Source organism: Haliotis cracherodii, unplaced genomic scaffold, assembly GCF_022045235.1.
Source record: "Haliotis cracherodii isolate W230 unplaced genomic scaffold, xgHalCrac1.p SCAF_9, whole genome shotgun sequence".
In the NCBI taxonomy this organism is placed as follows: domain Eukaryota; kingdom Metazoa; phylum Mollusca; class Gastropoda; order Lepetellida; family Haliotidae; genus Haliotis; species Haliotis cracherodii.
Window position 1 is genome coordinate 31,720,103 of NW_027266343.1, and position 24,353 is coordinate 31,744,455.

At 40.8% G+C, this 24,353-nt stretch overlaps 2 protein-coding genes across 8 annotated transcripts in view; one reads left to right on the forward strand and one right to left on the reverse strand.

The window, feature by feature from the left end:
• Positions 1-24,353, reverse strand: part of LOC139452763 (5-hydroxytryptamine receptor 1F-like) — a 194,866-nt gene that overhangs the window by 58,436 nt on the left and 112,077 nt on the right. For 3 of the 7 annotated variants that reach the window (XM_071234361.1, XM_071234363.1, XM_071234367.1), the window contains one exon: positions 16,314-16,353. The gene's annotated coding sequence lies outside the window, so the exon portion shown is untranslated. Of the gene's footprint in view, positions 1-2,049; positions 2,106-16,313; positions 16,354-16,658; positions 16,757-16,978; positions 16,998-17,117; positions 17,185-24,353 lie in introns of those variants that run through there. The other 4 variants (XM_071234362.1, XM_071234366.1, XM_071234365.1 and 1 more) reach the window with 4 other exon arrangements.
• Positions 20,937-21,928, forward strand: LOC139451841 (cylicin-1-like). Its single transcript, XM_071233140.1, has 2 exons — positions 20,937-21,184; positions 21,736-21,928. The coding sequence occupies exons 1-2, from the start codon at positions 20,937-20,939 to the stop codon at positions 21,926-21,928; spliced, it is 441 nt and encodes a 146-aa protein (XP_071089241.1).

The window sequence follows — 24,353 nt, forward strand, 5'->3', positions numbered from 1 at the left end:
CTTCGCGACAATTTCAACGCTGAGATCCCCTCTCAACAGTATTAACGCTAAGATCCCCTCTCGACGATCGCAAAGCTTAGGTCCGCCCTCGACAATGCTAACACTAAGATCCCCTCTCGACAATCCTAACGCTAAGATACCCCCTCGACAGTCCTAACGCTAAGTTCATTTCGCGACAATCGTAACGCTACAACTTCAAAACAATCTTAACGCTAAGATCTCACACAAACCGCACCACCACCACCACTACCATCAACGGAGACACCGTTATCAAACCCATAAACATGTCCACGGAGCTTGTACACAATCAACAGCTTGCGCCAGGGTATGCATTTGATAATGAATCGCTCCATCAGACGGCATGACACATGCATGTAATCTAATGCCCATCTCTTATACACGTTATCACTGATAATCAAATAAAGATACACTAAGGATACACGTGATGACATCGCCTAATGTTATCTTGTCATTGTTTGTTTAATGTCACTGTGTATTTATAAACATATTTACATATCACTTCCGTTTGTTTAAACACCACACTTAATTGAGACCTTTCTACAGCTCATTTATTCTATAATTAGACGTTATACGCACGCATTGTCCTAGGGACAAGGATAAGTGGTTCATATTCCGCCTAGTAGCTTACCGGATTCTCCTTTATTCGTATGTTTCGTTCAAGTATCTGCTACAAATTCATATATAATCGGCAAAGGTTAGCGACGGTAAACAGATTGAGGTCGTGTGTCTCGGTTCTGACATACATGTATCTAGGCTGTACGCAAACATGTTCTGAAGTGGGGATGTCGGACACTGGGATTTAATTGCGTGCTCGTGTCAAGAATGTGTTTGGTGGTTGGGTGAAGGTGGGATGAGAGAGTTGCTTCCCTTAACAGTGCAAAGATGCGCTGATCGTGGGTTCACCCCGTTTAGGTCATGCCAGAAATCTATGATTGTGGGTTCGGATCCCGGTTCGCCCCGATTATGTTTCTAGGTTTGTCAGCTCCATACCCCTGTTCGTGGGTTTCACCGAATTGGTAAACGTCTGAGACCTGCATCACTTCGGGCTTTCCTCCCACATTAAGCTGACACGCCGTGATATAACTGGAATACATGTTGTGTTAAAAGCGGCGTAAAAACCCAACTCAATCACTCATTCAAACGTGTAAGGCTCTGCATCACTGTAGGCTTCTTAATAGATGACTCGCCGTGATATAACTAAAACTCACCCTCTCACCCACACGCCCACCACTAACTCAGTCAACACTTTGTTAGCTATATCACCGCAACTTGTAAACATACGACTCTGACAATATATGGTTCATACAGAGCACACGCAACGCTTCACGGCGTCGAGGTACATTACACAACCTGCAGATGACACACTGAAAGCACCCGCTCCTCATGACACGCATGTGGCTCCAACGCCAAACATGGAGCCTGTTTTCTCCCCGAATCACAACTACGGTTATATCGAAATCGGTTAAATCGATAATACTGAAGTCAATTTCGTCGGAGGAGGAGGCAAGAGAGTGTGGTCAGAGGAATCCTGTTTTGAGAACATCGTTTACAAAAGCCGGGCAGAAAACCCCAAACACAGCCACAATACTTTGACGTATATGTCACCCATATTTCCAGGATTAATAATAGATATATTCTTATACAGAATCTAATGTGGAGGAATTGGTATGTTACGATGTGGATGTCATGAAGCTATTAAGTATGAGTGAGTTAGTACTAACTAATTAGTAATTAGTATTGAACATGACACTTTTTACCGTTGACGTTTCAAAGTTATCCAGACGGTCAAACCCATGGTCACATTTATCATGCTGTCAGACCAAACACCTTAATCAAAGAGAAAATGGGCTTCGAACAGAGGATCCTGACATGTCAAAGGGACGCAACTCAGGACAGAGATCGTGCATTACAACTTGAACCACGGCGCATGTGTACGTGAGACATGTTGGAACATGGTAGTGTTGAGAAATCTATCATTCACTGTATGTATATGTACGGCAAGGGTGCCGTTGTACAAAGCGATCTTACCACTAAGGTGATCCAAACTGCCATGGCTTAACATAAACTGATGGCAGTCGTAGCGCTAAGGTTGTTTTGTACATCGACAACTGGACTTGAGCGACACACTAGTTGAAAGCAGGATGGGCAACAGAAGAAGGAAGTGATGTCTTTCAAGGAAAAACTGGTGTCATGTGAGGAGTAAAATCGAGGGCGGGGCAACGTGTGTTGAGGTGCAAACAGTGCCTATAAGTAGATCCTTGTGCTTAGTCAACGTACCGTGTTTATCTAGTAAACAGAAGGATACCACCTGGCATTCACAAATTATGTCAGTCATTGTCGACGCTGTAATGTGATATGACTAGATTTATGTGTATGTGTCCTCGAGTAAGTGACAAAGCGTATTTCTATCACACCATCACGTGTTAACTTAATGTGTGAACAACAGTCAGGCAGGTAGTGGATGTTTGCTACTGTGGGCGTGGGTATGATCCAAGGATCATAATCGGGACAACTTGGGACTTGAACCCATGCCTAGCACCATGGGTTGGGGGTTCGCATATTACGCTATCATCGTCTGTAATTGCATCTAAATCTGTATATCACACTGCGTATATAGTAATAGTTGCTGCGTTTTAACCTGTGTTATAACTGGAATTGTAGGGACGTAAAACTGTACCTGTTTTTTAACGGGGAAAGTTGGGAGCGATCGATGTTACTTACATGCAACATTGTAACATCCCATCATATAATGTAATAATTGTGTTTGACGAAGAATAAGGAGGCCAAACCCACAAAATGATGTGACATTGTGTGTGACGGAGACAAGGAAGGTCGACCCCCACAATATAATGTAACACTGTGTTTGACGAAGACTATGAAGGTCAAACCCACAATGTAATGTAACATTACGTTTGACGAAGGCTAGGAAGGTCGATCCCCACCATATAATATAAAATTTTCTTTGACGGAGACTAGGAAGGCCGAACCACCATATAATGTAACATTGTGTTTGACGGAGACAAGGAAGGTGGAACCACCATATATGTAACATTGTGTTTGACGAAAACTAGGAAGGTCGAACCACCATATAATGTAACATTGTGTTTGACGGAGACAAGGAAGACTGAACCACCATATAATGTAACATTGTGTTTGACGAAGACTAGGAGGCTCGATCCCCACCATATAATGTAACATTGTGTTTGACGGAGACAAGGAAGGCCGAACCACCATATAATGTAACATTGTGTTTGACGGAGACAAGGAAGGCCGAACCACCATATAATGTAACATTGTGTCTGACGAAGACTAGGAGGGTCGATCCCCACCATATCATGTAACATTGTGTTTGACGGAGACAAGGAGGATGGAAGCACCATATTATGTAACATTGTGTTTGACGAAGACAAGGAAGGTCGAACCACCATATAATGTAACATTGTGTTTGACGGAGACTAGGAGGCTCGATCCCCACCATGTAATGTAACATTGTGTTTGACGGAGACAAGGAAGGCCGAACCACCATATAATGTAACATTGTGTTTGACGGAGACAAGGAAGGCCGAACCACCATATAATGTAACATTGTGTTTGACGAAGACTAGGAGGGTCGATCCCCACCATATCATGTAACATTGTGTTTGACGGAGACAAGGAGGGTGGAAGCACCATATTATGTAACATTGTGTTTGACGAAGACAAGGAAGGTCGAACCACCATATAATGTAACATTGTGTTTGACGGAGACAAGGAAGGCCGAACCACCATATAATGTTACATTTTGTTTGACGGAGACAAGGAAGGTGGAACCACCATATAATGTAACATTGAGTTTGACGGAGACAAGGAAGGCCGAACCACCATATAATGTTACATTTTGTTTGACGGAGACAAGGAAGGCCGAACCACCATATAATGTAACATTGAGTTTGACGGAGACAAGGAAGGCCGAACCACCATATAATGTAACATTTTGTTTGACGGAGACTAGGAAGGTCGAACCACCATATAATGTAACATTGTGTTTGACGGAGACAAGGAAGGCCGAACCACCATACAGTGTAATAATGTGTTTGACAAAGACTAGGAGGGTCGATCCCCACCATATAATGTAACATTGTGTTTGACGGAGACAAGGAAGGTGGAACCACCATATTATGTAACATTGTGTTTGACGGAGACAAGGAAGATGGAACCACCATATTATGTAACATTGTGTTTGACGGAGACAAGGAAGGTGGAACAACCATATAATGTTACATTTTGTTTGACGGAGACAAGGAAGGCCGAACCACTATATAATGTAACATTGTGTTTGACGAAGACTAGGAGGGTCGATCCCCCCCATATAATATAACATTGTGTTTGACGGAGACAAGGAAGGCCGAACCACCATATAATGTTACATTTTGTTTGACGGAGACAAGGAAGGTGGAACCACCATATAATGTAACATTGAGTTTGACGGAGACAAGGAAGGCCGAACCACCATATAATGTTACATTTTGTTTGACGGAGACAAGGAAGGCCGAACCACCATATAATGTAACATTGAGTTTGACGGAGACAAGGAAGGCCGAACCACCATATAATGTAACATTTTGTTTGACGGAGACTAGGAAGGTCGAACCACCATATAATGTAACATTGTGTTTGACGGAGACAAGGAAGGCCGAACCACCATACAGTGTAATAATGTGTTTGACAAAGACTAGGAGGGTCGATCCCCACCATATAATGTAACATTGTGTTTGACGGAGACAAGGAAGGTGGAACCACCATATTATGTAACATTGTGTTTGACGGAGACAAGGAAGATGGAACCACCATATTATGTAACATTGTGTTTGACGGAGACAAGGAAGGTGGAACAACCATATAATGTTACATTTTGTTTGACGGAGACAAGGAAGGCCGAACCACTATATAATGTAACATTGTGTTTGACGAAGACTAGGAGGGTCGATCCCCCCCATATAATATAACATTGTGTTTGACGGAGACAAGGAAGGTGGAAGCACCATATTATGTAACATTGTGTTTGAATGAGACAAGGAAGGTCGAACCACCATATAATGTAACATTGTGTTTGACGGAGACAAGGAGGGTGGAAGCACCATATTATGTAACATTGTGTTTGACGGAGACAAGGAAGGTCGAACCATCATATAATGTAACATTGTGTTTGACGGAGACAAGGAAGGTGGAAGCACCATATTATGTAACATTGTGTTTGACGATCAGTGTAGGGCGGAATGGGACCCAGCTGTGCCTGTGACATGACAAGCTGATGACCGTCTTCCACGTAACACGAGCTACACGGAAAATTATACCATTGGAGTAAATACAGAGTTTGTATTGATAGTCACGCCAGGTGAGATATAAATAGAGTTTCAGTACAGACATCCTCACCGTGGCCTAGTGTGTGACAGCTATCGTCACGCAGGACACCCTTATATGAACACCGGGTGTCAAGACTCTTTACAGTTGGCATTTTGCCATCACGGGGATTTCCAATAAGTGTACTTGACCAGGTAAAACACATAGGTCATTGGATTGAATTGGTCATAGGTGAATGAACATGGTTTTACGCTGCTTTTAGCAATATTCCAGCAATATCACCGCGAGGGACACCAGAAATGTGGGGAATCGAACCCAGGTCTTCGGCGTGACGAGCGAACGCTTTAACCACTAGGCTACCCACCACCCCTCATTGCCTTATTTGAGTATACAAATAAATTAACAGAATACATGAACATCACTACATCTCAACATAACGTGATACCTCTGCTTCACGTTGTGGGATCAGTGAACGATAATATAAATAATTTCTATTTAAATCTAATTCACAACTAATCAATACATACTACAAGCTTTGTCACATAGGACGTTGGGTTACATATTTCAAACAAATGTTATTCCTGCGGCAGATTGTTGAAATAACACAAATTACGTCATGTATCACGTGAAAGCCAAATTTATGCTCACCGCCAAAAGAAACGCGAACCATAGAAACACATAGAGAAGTATGTAATTTAAGGAAAGATGTTTCCAACGTGTACCAGTTAATGCCCAAACTAACAATCAGCCAGGTGTACCACAGAGTGGCTGTATTTTTATCACGACATGCTGCACGTGATTTCCAAACTTTACACGCTAATTCTGCACGAGTCAAATGGTGCATCTCGAGTCATGGATCTATGACGTCATATGTGATTCGTTCGTTCATAAGCATCGGTTCACACAACATACCTTATGTTCTTTTGTGCATCGAACCAGTCTTGTACGTCTAGAATGTGAGTAAGTCTTCATATATTAACCAACATGTATGGTATTCACGTTTCTTTTGGAGGTGAATATAATTGTGTCACATTCGTTTTTAGATAATGTCGAGGAACACGAAACGCACATAACTCAAAAGATAGGTCGATGTGACCTCGACAGGACAACTGTTAGTTTCCCAATAGTTAGTATCATCTTTTTTGTCCCGCGATATTGTCTCCATTATCGCGTACATTATCGCCACAAACTGTCTCTATCCATATGGTGTTTTTTTGTTTCGTTCACAAAGCAGTTGTAGCGATCTATATCATGCATACATTGGCGTGTGTAGGTGGTCATTGTCTCTCCCAAGGAAACGTTGTTTGATTTTCTCCTAACTGCGGGGGGTCACGACTGAATCTATATTGAACCTTTGATTAATCGTTATGGATGATCACTGTGTCATGAAGGGTTCTGTAAAATTAATAGTATTGTCATTTATGTAGCCAATAGAGAACGCGTGCAAAGTGGACACGGTTTGGAAGACGTGGAATGGGGTGGGTTAGTGAAGGTGAGGTGAAATGGGGTTTAACGTCGCGTCCAAGATTATTGCACTTATATAGCCACGTGCATGCACGTGTATATGTGTGTGTGTGGCTGCTTGTACTAGTCCGGACGGATGCCGATTTATAGTGCTAGCACACTGAGATACCATGCCGCAGTTTAACATGAATACCCCACTCAGACACAGTATACTGACTCCGAGCCGACCAGTCCTTGTTTTAGCCCCTTAATGCCGAGCGCCAGACAGGGTAACAACAAGTTTCATCTTTTGACGTCTTTTGGTATGACGGGATCGAACCCCGGACCTTCCGCTCTCCGGGCGGACGCTCTACCATTAGACCACGGAGGCGGCCGGGTTAGTGAAGGGCTGGATGAAGCATTAGTGAGGTGGAGTAAGGGGTAGGGGCTGGAGTGTGTGTGTGTGTGTGTGTGTGGGGGGGGGGGGGGGGGGGGGAGTTTGGGTGACGGTGGATAGGATGGGGTTCGAGTGTATGCAGTAAAACTCCGTGAAACCGGGCGATGGTTGAAAAAACCCATTTTGGATTAACGAGTCTTGGTAATTATCTCTTTGCATATCAACTTACACTCGAGGTTGTGAGGGTTATCGAATACATTTCATTGTGCATGTATATATCATTTTAAGAGCAGTGACATAATGGAATATATGCTGTGTCAGGGATATTAACACGTGCACTTTGCTCGGTTAATATGTCTGGACCACTCTGCGACGGTTGTTTATTTATCAATATGTTTTATTATGGGAACTGAAATCCCAATTACTACTGAGGACATCCTACTCACACACCATTCGATGAAACTCATCCAAGTGATTATATGTAACATAAGGGGCGGTGGGGCAGCCTAGTGGGAAAAGCGTTCGCTCGTCACGTCAAAGACCCGGGTTCAATTCTCCACATGGGTACAATGTGTGAAGTCCATTTCTGGTTTCCCCCGCCGTGATATTGCTGTGATATTGCTAAAAGCGGCGTAAAACCCTACTCACTCACCAACTCACCTTATGTAACATAAATATATTGCACTATTATAAAATGAATGTTGATATGGTTTGACCCGAAAGAACGTGGGGCATACAACGGTGAATTCTGTGGTTTAAAGTGTCAAACAGATGTTTATGGAGACTATTCCTTGCATCAGCTAAAGCTGTACATGATAGCAATACAAAATTCGTGTTCTCATATATCATCGCACTCGTCATGAGACACTAAGCACAGTCCAGGTGTTACTGGTAGTGTTCCCATGTCACAAGTGCATACACAGGTCCTGTTGGCATATTGAATAAGGTACACACAGTACCACGTTACACAGTTACACGTTTACTATACATCTGTATGTGACGGTACTTTACATCTATATGTGACGGAAATAAACATCTGTATGTGACGGTAATAAGCATAAGGTTGCGACGGTAATATACATCTGTATGTGACAGTACTTTACACCAGTGGGCGGTCGGGTAACCTAGTGGTTTAAAGCGTTTCCCATGTCGATTCCCGACATGGGTTCAATGTGTGAAGCCCATTTCTGGTGTCCCTCGCCGTGATATTGCTGGAATATTGCTAAAAGCGGCGTAAAACCATACTCACTAACTCACTTTACATCTGTATGTGACGGAAATAAACATCTGTATGTGACGGTACTTTACATCTGTATGTGACGGTAATATACATCTGTATGTGACGGTAATATACATCTGTATGTGACGGTAATATACACCTGTACGTGACGGTAATATTTACCTTATGTGACGGTAATATACATCTGTATGTGACGGTAATATACATCTGTATGTGACGGTAATATACACCTGTACGTGACGGTAATATTTACCTTATGTGACGGTAATATACATCTGCCCGTGACGGTAGTATAGACATGTATGTGACGGTAATATACACCTGTGCGTGACGGTAATATAGAGCTGTATGTGACGGTAATATACATCTGTATGTGACGGTAATATACACCTGTGCGTGACGGTAATATATACCTGTATGTGACGGTAATATACATCTGTACATGACGGTAAGATACATCTTTATGTGACAGTAATACACAGCTGTATAAGACAGTAATATACATCTGTACGTGACGGTAATATACATCTATATGTGACAGTAATATACAGATGTATGTGCCGGTAATGTACATCTATATGTGACAGTTGTACACATTTTGAGCATGTTAAATAAAGCATGTAACACAACAGATCTTGGTCAACAGAAAAGAACAGTCACGAAAATGTTATTATTTTAATAAAAGGGTCTCAAATGTCTTTAAACATCATGGAAAACCAGCCACACTACGCGCGGGATAGACGAAACAAGGAAACATGTTGCCTCTCTCGCGACCTGTCAAAACAATTGTCCCAAACATTGAGACAGTAGTTTATATTTCTGAACTCTGTGTACCCTACATTTCTCACTGCTTATGAATCAGTTGTTTGTGTTAGGAAAGATTTCAGCATGAAAGATGACACCGACCCTTTGTGTCGACGCATTCCTGCATCTGTGTCCCGTTGCAACAATAACTACACGTTCAAGAGACGCCCAGCCCGAGACTCGGTGCTGTCCAGAGAATAAAGCAAGTGTGTTATACGCTCACCGACACGGGTAGTGAGATAGGGGATCCGCGTGGGACCGGTATTCACTCGTCACACGGGGTTCGAACTCCAAGGTAGCCCATCTTGCTTTCTGCGACCTTTTAACGTCTACACTGTCCAATGTTGTACGTGCTGGCTCAGTGGTTGAGGCGTTCGATCGTCACGCCGAGGACGTGGGTTTTATTCCTACATGGATACAACATGGCCCATTCTTGTTTTCGCCGTGCGTGATTTTGTTAATATATTGCTAAAAAGGACATTAAATCCACTCATCTATAACACTTTTCAAATGTGGGGTAAATAATCTTAGTAATACTTAATCACCACAGCACCACAACCAATATCCCTAGCCCTAAGCCCTTCTATCATACAAAAGAATGCCATCGTGTACGAACAAACTTGAAAATACACGAAAGATGTATGGAGTTTCAATTCTCCTGAAAGTATACAAGCACGCGATTGTTGGCTTCTTTGTGAATGTCCTCCCATGTTTAAACAGACATCTAAACTTAGTGCAATAAACCGTTTTCACATTTAGAGACCTCACCGAGGCGTAAAACCCCTGCTGGCGAGGCGGTGATACACATGGAAACAGATGATATATCAGCTTATATTCATGACTATGTTGTAACTGTCTTGCAGCTGCTTGCTGCATATCATGGTAATGCAATTACATGCACCTAAATAGTTTTATACACTACAATACTGTTTGGCATATTCCACATCTCTTATCACAGACTTGTCTAGCATGACACCCATTTTAACAGGCATATGTTTGACAGTCCAGGGATTTGGGCGGAGTTTTACATGCCGTGGTTTAAATAGGCATTGCCTCAGCTTCCATATGCCCACTGAAAATTGTTGAAATTCATATTCAATCTAGGATGTACGTACGCACGTCTGAACTTAATAGGAAGGCGGGTGGCCCAGTCGTCTAAGGCGCCGTGTAGATTGGCGTCCTTTAGGCGTCCGAGAGACTTGATCGCGGGTTGGTCCCGATTATGTTTCTAGGTAGGTCAGCACCATACACGTGTTCGACGGTTTCACCAAAGTGATAAGCGCCTGAGACCTGCATCACTTAGGGTTTCCTTCCCACATCAAGCTAACACACCGTGATTTAACGGGAATACTGTTGAAAGCGGCGTTACACTCACCAACTCATTCCAATGTTGATGGTGTTCATGAAACCGTTATGAACCGGAATAGTCAAACTGTTATATGAGTATAAATCTACAAATTGACACCTTCGTGAAAGTTACATTTTACGTCACTTCCTGGTTACAACTGGTCCCTAGCAACCTACGATATCGTAAGCGGCGAAGATCGGATGATCAGGCTCGGTGCCTTGGTTGATGGCGTATCAACATCTCGACGGCGTATATCGTTGCTCACAATATTGATAACTAGACTGTCTGGTCCACACACGGTTATTTACATACAGCTAGAATATTCCTGCACTCGGAGTCAAAGGACAAACACAAATAAGGTTGCAAAAAGAAATGGTTGCCATAAAAGGCGTTGACCCTGTTCCACAGTGTGCTGAGTGAACGATGTAACCACTGGCCTACCGCCGCCAGGTATAACTTAACACAGCCATAACAGTAGAACTAGTCGATGGCCATCGGTCATATGATGACGGACTCACCTCTGGAAATCGGACCCACAGTTACATCTTTGAAGTCGGATATCCCTGTCATGGAGTCAAGTTGGAATTGCCAAGGCCTGTAGGAGGTTTAGGTAATACAATTATCCATCAGAATCCCCGTCCCATAGGAGACAGGGCCGTTTGATATCAGTACAATTGCTACGGACAGTTAGTCAAGCGACTGGCACCACCCGCGGAAACAATACAATCTAAGGCTAGTTAGCATTGTGCTTGATCAAAGTGTTAAAACTTGAAGCAGATTTAAAGCCGTGTTGGCATGGCTCACTGACTGAAACAACTCACCACATCAATTCCGACAATCCTGCTTTGCTACTCATGAGAAAATCAACTGTAGGAATGATATGGCGGAGATTTAACAAGTCAGATCTCGTGGAGTTCCATGTTACGGTCAACTTTACAAAGGCATGTTTTGCACTTCATTTGTTAAAAACAACGGTCGTAATGTTTATCGGATTGTGGGACTTCGGGCATATGTGTTATAGTGAATAGCCTCATTTGACTTGCATTCTAAATATGTCCGATAATATATCGGCAGTGGATTAAGATGGATTACAGGAAAGATTCTATGAACGAAACCATATTGTGTACTTGGTTAATGGAACAATGAACAACGAGAAACATGACTGTCGATTATTCGATATTCCTTCATGTTTGAATGTTTTCAGATGTTTGATTAATATTACAACATTCAAGGCCTCAGTTAAGCTTTCAAAACTTGGATGGTAGCCACGTGGACGTCATCTACAAAATTTGAAGTATCAGTGACAAAAAGTATGTCCGATGCAATTCCCTATTTTGACTGGTACCACATGTTCCCTTGTTTCTTTCAGGTAACAGTTGACTTGCCTTTGCATGTGTTTGTGCATCGCTATTTGATAGTGATTCCTAAACACATGCTCATGATATAGTCGGAATCGTAAAATAGAGATTTCTTACGAATATTGAAAGGGTACTGCCGCTTTGATTTTACAATCGAGTCTGCTTTGGCTCTTTCATTGACAATTTATATTTATGAATATGTTACAGGTTTTCCACTTTTATTAGTGATCTTTGAAATTATTTATCTATTGTGTTGTTGTAAAACGTTGTTATCCCAAACATGATGTGATGAAGAATATGTTTTGTCCCGAGGGGCAACACCTGCTACAGATCTGAAAGGATGGTGTCACGTGATGTTACACTATCTACTGACACACTATGAAAGCGAATAGTGGAATCTGGGAAGTAATTGTCAGCCTATTGACAGAAACCAAAGAAATTGCTATGATATAGTGAGGCCTGAAGGCATGCAACATTGCAACAATCTTGTCTGTATTCAATGCATTTTCTACGTTTATAGCCTCATTAAAGACCGATATCAAAGTTTGCCATCTCAGAGTGTTCGAGTGTTCTAGCCAATATTTCAGTTTTCCTACGAGGGGATTTGTTCGTGACGAGCGAATACACAAACAGTTGGGCCACCCTATCGCTCCCTTAGCAGCACAGGAATAATTAGAACACCTTCATTGACAAAAAGTAAAAGGTACCTTTGAATGTTACATGCAGTTGGCTGCAAGCTGAACGTTAAAAGTAAATTGTTAAACAACTCTCACACATTAACTACAAGACGTAAAAGGAACTCAACTGATTCCATTAATAATTTAACTCAGTGAAAAGTTCAATGCTGCACATAGAACAAAGTATGGTAAAGTTTCATTTGTCTTATTAGTTCTGCTTAACATAATAAAGACAAAAGTTGTGAATATTTTACGAGCGTTGAATGATAAGTTCTTAGCCTCCTCACAAAGAAGGAATTGCGTAATAATAAACTATTTTGTTGTGGACATCACATGATGTCTTAGAGGTATATCCACAAAAATCGAGCCAACTGAGCAAGGTGTGTCGTTGTGACAAGTCAATAAAATAAGCAGCGGTATGTGACCTTTGGAAAATGGACAAAGAGGAGGAACGTGCAGTGATCAAGTACTTGTAGAAAAGGGCTTAACACCCAAAGCAATCCACAAGATATGAGTACAACACTAGGGAAGGATGGTCCTTCCTATGCTACCGTAAAAAGTTGGGCAGCAGAGTTTAACGGTGGCACGACGAGCCTAGCAGGCGACCATCGTCGTGGAAGGCCTGTCAGTAACAACAGGAATGGTGATGACCGACCGGTGAATGACTGAGCGTCATACTGCTAGTTCAGCAGACAATTCCCAGGAGAGAGGACATTCCATTATCACAGAAACTTTGGCAAAGAAGAAAGTATCAGCTCGTTGATGGGTTCCAAAGCTTCTGACATCTGATCAAAAACGCACCATGCACAAGCCTCGTGATAATCTAAATCTGTTTGAAGCTGACCCAGAAAGTTTTTGTCAAACAATTGTGTGCCTATGGAGGAAACCCGGGTACTTGATCATGTCATACGTCCAGCACATGCAAGGTTTACAACAAAAACGGCAATAGTTTGATATGAGTCATATGGGTCCCCTTTCATAATGACAACTTATATTTAAGGCCATACTACGACACTTTATCAGGTGATACATCCACGACATGCAAGATTTAGAGCGAAAGAGGCAACAGTTTAATACCAGTCATATGAACGTATCCTTTTACATATTAAGAATATATTTATCATTTCCGTAATCATATAATCTGATATTTCTTCAGGGCCATAAATGCCCTTTTGGCACCTCGTCTTTAAGAACCGTGAGGTCCCTGGTGGTGATTATGGAAACATTATGAGGGTCATGCAATGCAACATCCACACTGTGTCTTTTTTGTTAACAATATCAAGGATCCTGTCTGAACATGGTCATTCATCAAATTGGACACACTGGCTTAATATATACACGCTGTCAGAGGAACAGGATAGACCCGTAAACAAGTACATGTATGTAGATACATGGCAGAATGGATGAGCATTGGAAGCAATACCTTCCCTTCAATATACTCTGAATCAATTGCTGTTGATTTGCTGTTGTGTTCAATGAATACCCTTGACATATTAGCTTGCCGTCGTTACAGTGAAGGTGTTGAAATATGATACGCCCAGGCAGGTATGCTCGAGAACAATGTTTATCCGGGGATTAAGGTATTATGAATATAGTTGATGATTATGGTACTTGATCTCCTTTGGACGTTGAGTATCGGACCTGAGCTGGACATTGTGTGTGCCGGGTTGGTGGGAGCATAGAGGTCTTTCTGTTAAGCCGACAATGGCACTGAAGTATTTTTACTAGTCAATACTTTGTGTCAACGATTCATTGTATACCTGTCAAATATACATATTGGTCTTTACACTGGGAACATGCACTACGGTAAAATTTCCTTATTGGGAAGATGTAATGCATGAAATATACATTAACATAAAATCATGATTAATTAATCCGGACATTTGTACTCGCTCGTAAAATAATAATAATAATAATACTTCATACATACTTCATTTATTGTAAGTATATGCGATAAAAATGGGTTTCTAATTGATTTCAAGCGCTGAACAGGACGGTTATACCGTATTTATTGTAATTACTGTGGCGTTGGTGCAACGGTACCAGGGTATACTCCGCTATATCATAGGAGATATTATAGCAATCATTTGCTATTCGACCTAAAGCAAAATAAACATGCAATCGGTTGCACGGTATTCCAATACAACCACTATCTAGACTATCTGATGTGTTATATTAAAATCCTATGAATATTCCATATATATCATCCTCAAACAAAGGACCTAGAAAACCTGGAAAATCTAGACCTAGATTATCCACTTTCGTTTAATCCGGATTATATTCCTGGATCTATAAGATTACGGCCACATACAGGCAGCTGAAGCATATCTACCACCGTCATATTGCATCGGTTCATTGCATAGAGACAACATTGAACGGAATGGGCATATTGAACTTAAATACATAAATCCTAGTTTTCGCTTTGACAAATGCTAAAAACACCATATGCGTAAACGTGCGAACTATAGGCGAACGAGGCAAAAACATCTAGGGAACGACTTGGTCGTTCAAACAATGCTCAGCTTTCTAAAGGGGTAATAAGGAAAACTTGTTATGAAAAATGAAAAAACTCCATGTTATACGTAAACATATGAATAATAGATAAACAAAGCTTGAAAAACTGAGTTTTGGTTTGATTGTTCAGTCCATGTTTAGGTTTTAAAGTAAATAATATGGAAAGTGTGAAATCACGAGCATTTATTTTCTTAACATGTACTTTGAATAACCAACTCTCAGCCGACTACGACCACTTTGCATAAACATGCATTTTAGCCGTGACAGTATTTACCTAGACTAAACTGTAGATTCGTCAGGTACTTATGATTGCCAGATCCGCATAATACACTGAAGGTTTTGAATATTCATAAAGCAATAGAAAAAAAACCCCGACAGATATGGCTGAAAACGTAATGGACGTCAGGTGTGTTTATAATAGTCCGAGAGTGGAGTGGAGTATTATCTATAATCTATTGGCATACCTTCATAGCAACTTCCATTCGCTCAACACGAACCCTACTTCACTGTAAGTCTGCAAAAACAGTGTCATTCCCGAATTAGAATTTTTTAAAAACCCAATCCTGAACAATTTTTATTATCAGTGTCAGTTAATTGTGATAATAATAGTCTATTAAGAAAAACAATAATCATAATCATCATCATCATCATCATCATAGTGATAATAATAATAATGATAACAATCCGAACCCTCTTTGTTGCATTTAAAAAAATAATCCAAACATATAATCAATTTCCTGTAAGAATGACTTAATAAGAGAGACAGCGTTTGTCCCTTTGCTTCAACTATTAATGGAGAACTGCTGAAGTGGGATTATTTTTTAATAAGTTAATACGCAGCTCATTACGTTAACACAGCCCAAGAAACAGAGTTTTGGGTATTTGCAAATGAATAATGGATCACAATTGTAGATTGTTTCCGATCATTTTAATTAATGTTACACTGTGGTTTAGAAACAGCCATTTACATGATTGAAGAATGTTCCAGGCCATTTCTATTCTGTATGGTGGCACACATGTGGTCTTTGGTGAGTTCTATATATTGTCTTCTTTCTTGGCACCACGCCATATAACAACATATCTGTAATGCCTACCTATCAATGGAACCTGGCGGTCACAAAAAATGTGCACGATATGAATAGAAACACTACAGATATTTAAAGACACTCACGTTTTCTGGTATGTTATATCCGTTGCAGCGATTGGTCGATCTGGAAAACATTAAAGAAGAAGTTGCAATAACCATATATCATTGGTATCCAAATTGTATCATTGGTTACAAAATATGTTTTGGTCTTAAGTAAAGTCAACGGGTTCTGTGTTAAACATAATTAGAGATAAATAAAATAATGTTCGATATCGTATTAAAAATAAAATTTAATGATTCATTATGATTCATTCACATCTTGTGGGATCCGGATATGTCGACCTATTGTATAAGTCGTAGTTTCCATCGTCAAACTGCACCTTCATATTTAACATAACCACCTGAACGTCTCGGGGTTGCAATGCTTACTTTCGGTTTCTCTACTTGAAGACAAGTGGGTTGTATTAATTGTTAATGAAAGCAAGTTGCTAAGAAGAACACAGACACACAGGGATACATAGACACACAGACACACACAGACACACAGACACACAGAGACACAGACACACACACACACACACACACGGAGATGTTTATCGACACCAACAACAAAAAAACACAGCGTTCGTAACATTCTCCTTCCACACATTCCACTAGTTCAGATAGGTGTAACATCACGCCTTCCCCGCAGGCAAACATAAGGATATTTCCTGTTTCTGAAACTTGCGTTGAGATCTGAAAATACACACTCTTGTAGCACCCACTAAACACAGTTCACTCCATTCGGTCATTTCATGAACTGTACATGTGTACATATAAAATCTACCCGTAAATACATTAAAATCTACCATGTAATGTTATATATAAAGCAGAAACACCGCAACTGACCTGGCGCTCCGTGTTAGACAACGGCTCTTAGTAGCTACCGTAGGTCTACCCGGGTACTGACTCTCACAGTCGATCTCGTGTGTTACATTGAACGCCACATAACAGCACATACAATACCCCTGTAACACCGGGGCCGCTCAACGTATTATGCTATTATGCATACCTGGCACGTAGCGTAGGGTTTGCTCGATGACAACGCTCCCTTTTGTATGAAAGCCCATTCAACCCCAGATATAAGAAATACCAAGAAATGCATTATATATAATAGATATGTATATCGCTTATGCTTAAAACTGTACATATGCTTAAAATTGATTTCTGTATGGCTGTTGAAAGAATAGTTCTATTTATAGTCTATTTGGGATCTGAGCTCGGCTTTGTAAATCTACCTCACAGTTGAACGAGGAAACTCTTTCACGACATAATCTCCATATTCACGTTTAATCCTTTAGTGCCCAGTAAAGCGCATAATGTACTGAATAGCGAATAATATTTCCCCGTCTGTTTGTTGGTGCTTTCTGGCTTGTAACTTCGTTGAGTGCACTCTTAAAACCATCTTCTTAAATTAGAATAACAACGACTAAGTCCATGGTTATAATGGACAGAACAAAGGCCTCACGGTCAACAGGTGCCGAGCCATCGTGCTGTAGGTATTGGCAAGATGGCGTTATACCTGTCGGAAGCAATAAAGTGCCAATAATTGTGCGAGTTGAGTATCATCACGATCAGTGCAGGTAATCGTGTTAATATATACGCTGTATTGACTGTGTCCGACGTGTTGCACTGATAAGACACATCTCCACGTGATTGTTCAATGGATTCACTGAAATCCAAGAGAACGTCACACGTGAATTTGCAATTCCACAAACAGCTGGGTTTGTCATAAAATGAAGACAAAAATAAATATTCAGACTGCAGCGTTTCGTGTAGACGGTTGTACAGAATTCTGAAACCCGGGTCTTCAATAGAAAATAGAAACGAGTACAGTCTTCATCGAAATAAATATCAACAGAATCTGGTTTACAAAATAATGTCACTTCATATACAGTTAACCCTCGCTAGTCCGGACCTGTTAATCAGGAAACCCCGACTTCCGAACAATTAGTGTTGGGGACGTCCATTTTTAGCTAGTGACATCACTAATAACCAATGATTCTATAATCCGGAAACTCGATAATCCGGATTATTAACTGATAACGGTACACTCCGGTCTTGTGTTGGAATCAGAGGCTATTTTATTCGGATTGTAAGCACACTATTCGTGTTTTAAGTGAATGGGTACGGGTTTACGCCGATTCTAGGAATATTCTAGCAATATCACGTCGGAAATGTAGTACCACTTACATAGGGATTCGACCAATGGTGACGTTCTATTTTTATCAAGGGAGTGATTTCAGCACGATGGGTGATTGAGAAATTCTTTAAGTCGTGTGTAAATAATATTTCAGGCAATCACCCTGGGGAGAACCAAGAACTACCTGCACACATTGTGAATCTCACCCGTGGTTTTGTATGACAAGTGCAAACTCTCGACAACTGACCAACAACTGACCACATCTCTGTCCTCTGACACCACGAATAGGACGCTGCTAACCACGTACGTAAATGCCAACCATCAAATTCCACGTGGGCCCTCTCAAAAATCTTAAAAAACTGTAAACTAAAATTACGCTTCATATGCAAGAGAGAACGTTTCATTACCAACATGTTTAAACTTAAATAACACCATTGTTGCTTACATTTGCTCAGTCTCTGCTGAATGATCAGACCTAATCATTGAAATCTGTATCTTCATTAAAACTGTCCAACACTTTCCCACGTGAACAATCTATCAATCCTCTAAAACCTTTGATAAATCCTCCCACTGAGTCTATCTTCATGACGTTCAGTTAATCACCTGTTTCCTATCAATCTCATTGTTATGCTTTGCATCCGCCACATGAGTAATCAAAGCCTAATGTATGATTAAATACTTAATTATGACGTGAAGATGAATAACATTGACAGGCTATGCATCTCACACATCAGCAACCATCCTGCTTGATACTCCCCTAGCTCCACGCGGGGACGTTACCATCAACTCTGTATGATAGACCACGTTCTCATGCTATTTAGTAAGACATATAGCTTGGGCAAATGAACTAAAACGAACATAATAAGCAGTCTTTCATTTTTTCTAAAGCTTTATTATCCTACGTGATAGATGAATCTTGACTATGCGTTGTACAGGCATGATCCATATGGTTCCCACACCGTACGCTATTGTACCGAGGGAACGCTCATTAGACGGGATAATATGTCAAAAGAAATGCATTGTCCTTCACTAACGTATTGTTCAATTAGTTGAACCACATCTATATTTATCTAAGCATCAAAGGATTTCCCATGCCCAAAAGTTAACTATGTTATAATGCCGTGTTTTGCAATGTGAATAATACTGATTGGGCCGTGGTAGCCTAGTTGGTATTGAACTCGTCCGTCGAACATCTCTGAGTTCGATCCCCAAACCGTGGACACAGGTACAAGGGCGGGCTGAGTTGCGATATTGCTTAACATGTCCACACATCGTATGTCGTTACTTGTTATTTTGTCTCAACGAATAATAATCACATGGATGTTTTTACACACTTTCGTCATTTGTCCAAAATATACCAATAGGATGTACCCTTAAGAAGAGGCAGAATTATGTTCATTCTTAATACATAAGGATTCCCTGCTTTCATTTGAAAAACAAATGTAGACCACAATTATTTTTTGTAATGTTTCATATATGATGTTTTGAGTGGCGGGTGCTCCCTTATCGCAAACGCCTGCTGTCATCACTGATTTACAGTGAACCATCCATATAATTTTCAACGCTATTTTGCCTTTAACGCTCAATGGAATCTGTTCCGGCAGATAATCGAGACTGATTATTCTCTGGTGTTTTCTATTTACATTAACAGTTTATTCTATAGGCACCTCATGCATAATCATCTCTGGTAATCTCTTGACAGTACTTCGATGAGTTATAACAATGACATATTTTATCATCCAAATATACCTTGCATCATGTGATTACAGGACAGAGTGAGTGAGGTAGGGGCAGGCACTGGGCAGGTTCTCCCCGTTTTCCCCGATTGATCATGACTATCAATGACCTTCATAGCGTTCTATTGTCTCATGTAGCACATTCCGCACTATTCCGACACTACCAATGAATAACTGTGTCTCAATTATCCCACAACTGGCAGCTATAAATCACGGAAGACTGGCGATATCAGTAATTGATATTACAAATATGTCCCAGTCGTGGGAACTGCTTGGAATCAGATTCACCTTTTTCTCCAGATTTTAGTTTTTCAAAATGATTATCTTTTTATGACATAAGTCACCCTTGATATTGAATACAACTCATGTGAAATTCGGTCTTTTCGCGAGACAACGATCACGTGAACGTTTCACAAACACTACGACGAATGACATTGCAAGATTTCTCAGCATGGAAGCTATGCGCCAAGCATGACCAGGGGAACATATCTTTGTATACACATAATCATATGAAGCGAATATTTAGAGATGTATAGTTAGCGTCAACACATTTATGAACAAGGAGACTAGCCATTAACGAAATGTAAGAAAAAGAAGACGAGTCATTGAAGTGAAATAAGAAAATGAAGACTAGCATTGAAGAAATTTAAAAAAAAGAAGACTAGTCATTGTATTAAAATAAGAAATTGAAGAATAGCATTGAAGAAATGTAAGAACAAGAAGACTTACCCTTGAAGTAATGTATCAAGAAGACAAGCAATTAAGGTAATGTGAGAAAAGGACAACCATATGGAGGCAATTAAGGAAGACACAAATATAGAGGCGTGTAAGAAGGATAGACAGATAAAGGCAGCTACGAAAGATAGCCAGTTGAAGACATGTAAGAAGGATAGCCAGATGGAGGCATTTAAGAAAGATAGTCAGATAGAGGCATGTAAGAAAGATAGACAGGTAGAGGCATGTAAGAAAGATAGACAGCTAGAGGCATGTAAGAAAGATAGACATATAGAGGCATGTAAGAAAGATAGACAGATGGGGTATGTAAGAAGGATAGCCAAATAGAAGCATTTAAGATAGATAGACATATTGGGTATGTGAGACGGATAGCCAGATGAAGACATGCAAGAAGGATAGCCAAATAGAAGCATTTAAGATAGATAGACATACTGGGTATGTGAGAAAGATTGCCAGATGAAGACATGCAAGAAAGATAGCCAAATAGAGACATTTAAGAAAGATAGTCAGATAGAGGCATGCAAGAAAGATAGACAGATAGAGGCATATCATATGGATAGCCAGATAGAGGCATTTAAGACAGATAGACATATGGGGTATGTAAGAAGGATAGCCAGTTGAAGGCATGCAAGAAGGGTAGCCAGATAGAGGCATTTAAGCCAGATAGACAGATGGGGTATGTAAGAAGGATAGCCAGTTGAAGGCAGGCAAGAAGGAAAGCCAGATAGAGGTATGTATGACAGATAGACAGATGGGGTATGTAAGAAGGATAGCAGATGAAGACATGCAAGAAGGACAGCCAAATAGAGGCATTTAAGAAAGATAGTCAGATAGAGGTATGCCATATGGATAGCCAGATACAGGCATTTGAGACAGATGGGTTATGTAAGAAGGATAGCCAGTTGAAGGCATGCAAGAAGGAAAGCCAGATAGGATCATGTAAGGATAAACAGATAAAGGTAGCTAAGAAAGATAGCCAGAAAGGGGATTATAAGAAGGATGGACAGATAGAGACATGTAAGAAGGAAAGACAGATAGAGAGATGAAAGCGGTAGGATCAGGTTAAGGAGCCCAAGTAGAAGAGTGTGCAATGTAAGCGGAAGTGCTTGAGAATGAAATATAATTAGAAGTGTTGCCAGAGATAAAAAATAGGAAGAAATGTAGTAAGAGGAAACATGTCGATGTCACAAAAATAGAAGCAGCAGTTGAAAATTCTTTTTACAGAGAAAACAAAAAAGTTTGAAATAGCTAGTTCAGAGAAATACATCACAATCAAAGCTTTGTTAGATTTACGAATTATTTTACCAGTACGTACGTCTAACCGAGTGGGTGAGTGGGTGAATGGGTGAGTTGGGTTTAACGCCGCTTTTAACATTATTCCAGTCATCTCACAGCGTGTCAGCTTAATGTGGGAGGAAAGCCCTAACTGATGCAGGTCTCAGACGTTTACCAGTTCGGTGAAACCCACGAGCACGGGTATGGTGCTGACAAACCTAGAAACATAATCGGGGCGAACCGGGATTCGAACCCACAATCATAGGTTTCTGGCGTGCCTAAGGGACGCAAGTCTGCACAGCGAATCGCGGCGCCTTAGACGACTGGTCCACCAGTGCCCTCACGTCTAACCGAACATGTAATGATTTATTATTATCATGAACACAGCTTGTTCACGCCAAGTTTCCATTGTTTTGACAATTTGAGAAGCAAGCTATTAGGAACATGACACCATATGAACGCCTTTTCGGAAATCTATGACTTCACCCACTGTTCATGACTACAAGGGGCGGCCGGGTAGCCTAGTGGGTAAAGCGTTCGCTCGTCACGCCAAGGACCCGGGCTCGATTCCCGACATGAATACAATGTGTGAAGCCCATTTCTGGTGTTCCCCGCCGTGATTTTGCTGGAATATTGCTAAACGCGGCGTAAAACCAAAGTCACTCACTCACTCATGACTACGAAAAAGACGTTTACGTCACGACGTTCCAAAACTATACTTTCTGTGCTGATATTTCAGGCAGTAACATCTTTTCCACATTTTCCATGAAAACAAATACTATGGGTAATATATAGACTACCTAGGGTCTGCAAGGGATTACAGATTATCTGCCCTTCGGCACGGATCAGGACGTCCACAATTAATTGAGATCATCCGTACCTTAAATTAATTTTCTAAATATAACAATAAACCTACTCAATATAGTGCATGTTATGAAAACGCGAGTTCAGTGGAGTTTTAATGAAAGTGAAAAATGATAGTATAGGTTTGAAAATTGGATTAGATCAAAATATTACAAACGTCATCAAAACGTCACGAGGTTAGCGTGAGTCGCCCAAACACTGCAAGGTTAAGGACCAAAACACAACTATGATACCCGTATCAAATACATGACCATCTTGTTTGTTTCATTAATAACCACAATCAAACATGGCAGTTTATTACGGTGGGTACACTATCTGACTTCACATAACGTTTTTATAGAATGAAATATACTCCTGAAACAAGTCTACAAGTGGGAAATATATCTATATTCCAAACAAAGACCAACGTCCCTGGTGAAAGATGATGAAATGCAATAAATAAGTGTCACGGTATTAATGCACTGCTCAGTTGACGATGTGAACTTTGATTTGAGTGAGTGAGTATGGTTTTATGCCGCTTTCAGCAATATTTAAGCAAATTATCAAGACGGGGGACACCAGAAATGGGCTTCACACATTGTACCCATGTCGGGAATCGAACCCGGGTCTTCGGCGTGACGAGCGAGCGCTTTAACAAGTAGGCTTCACCACCGCCCCACTCAGTCAATAAGGATGTGTGGAAACTACCATGAAGACTTACCACTGTAACTGTGCGTATGTTCAAGCCCAAAGAGGGCTGCTGAGACAAAAATAGGTGACGATGTTCACTTTGGAAGAGCTCACTGACCCGAAATGACTCTCAATTCAACTCGCAATCCTCGAAAGTAGTCCCATTATATAAAGAATTGTTGCGAAATACATACGGAGGCAACAACGCGGCCGGCTGAGTGGATAGGTGAGTGCATTGTTATTGGATTAAAAGCTGGCAAACTAAACCTTGTAATTGACCGTGGCGTCTCATAAGGCTATTGTAAAGGCAGTCGAAATGCGATTTCATGTTTTCGCTGAATTTGTATGTGTAATTTCTAATCTGAATTTGATCGTGGACACGCCCAATACCATGATGAGTTGGAACCAAAAATCCGGTGATTCAACTTTCAAAGAGCGAGAGAGTGAGTGAGTTCTGACGGTTTTACGCCGCTTTTAGCAATCGTCCAGCTATATCACGGCGAGGGCCCAAGAAATGGGCTTCATACATTGTATCCATGTTGGGAATCGAATCCGGGTCTTGGACGTGACGAGCGAACGCTTTAAGCAATAGGCTACCCCACCGCACTCTTTAAGTCAACATTAATAACTCAACAGACTGCATTTTTTAGCATTAACACAGAA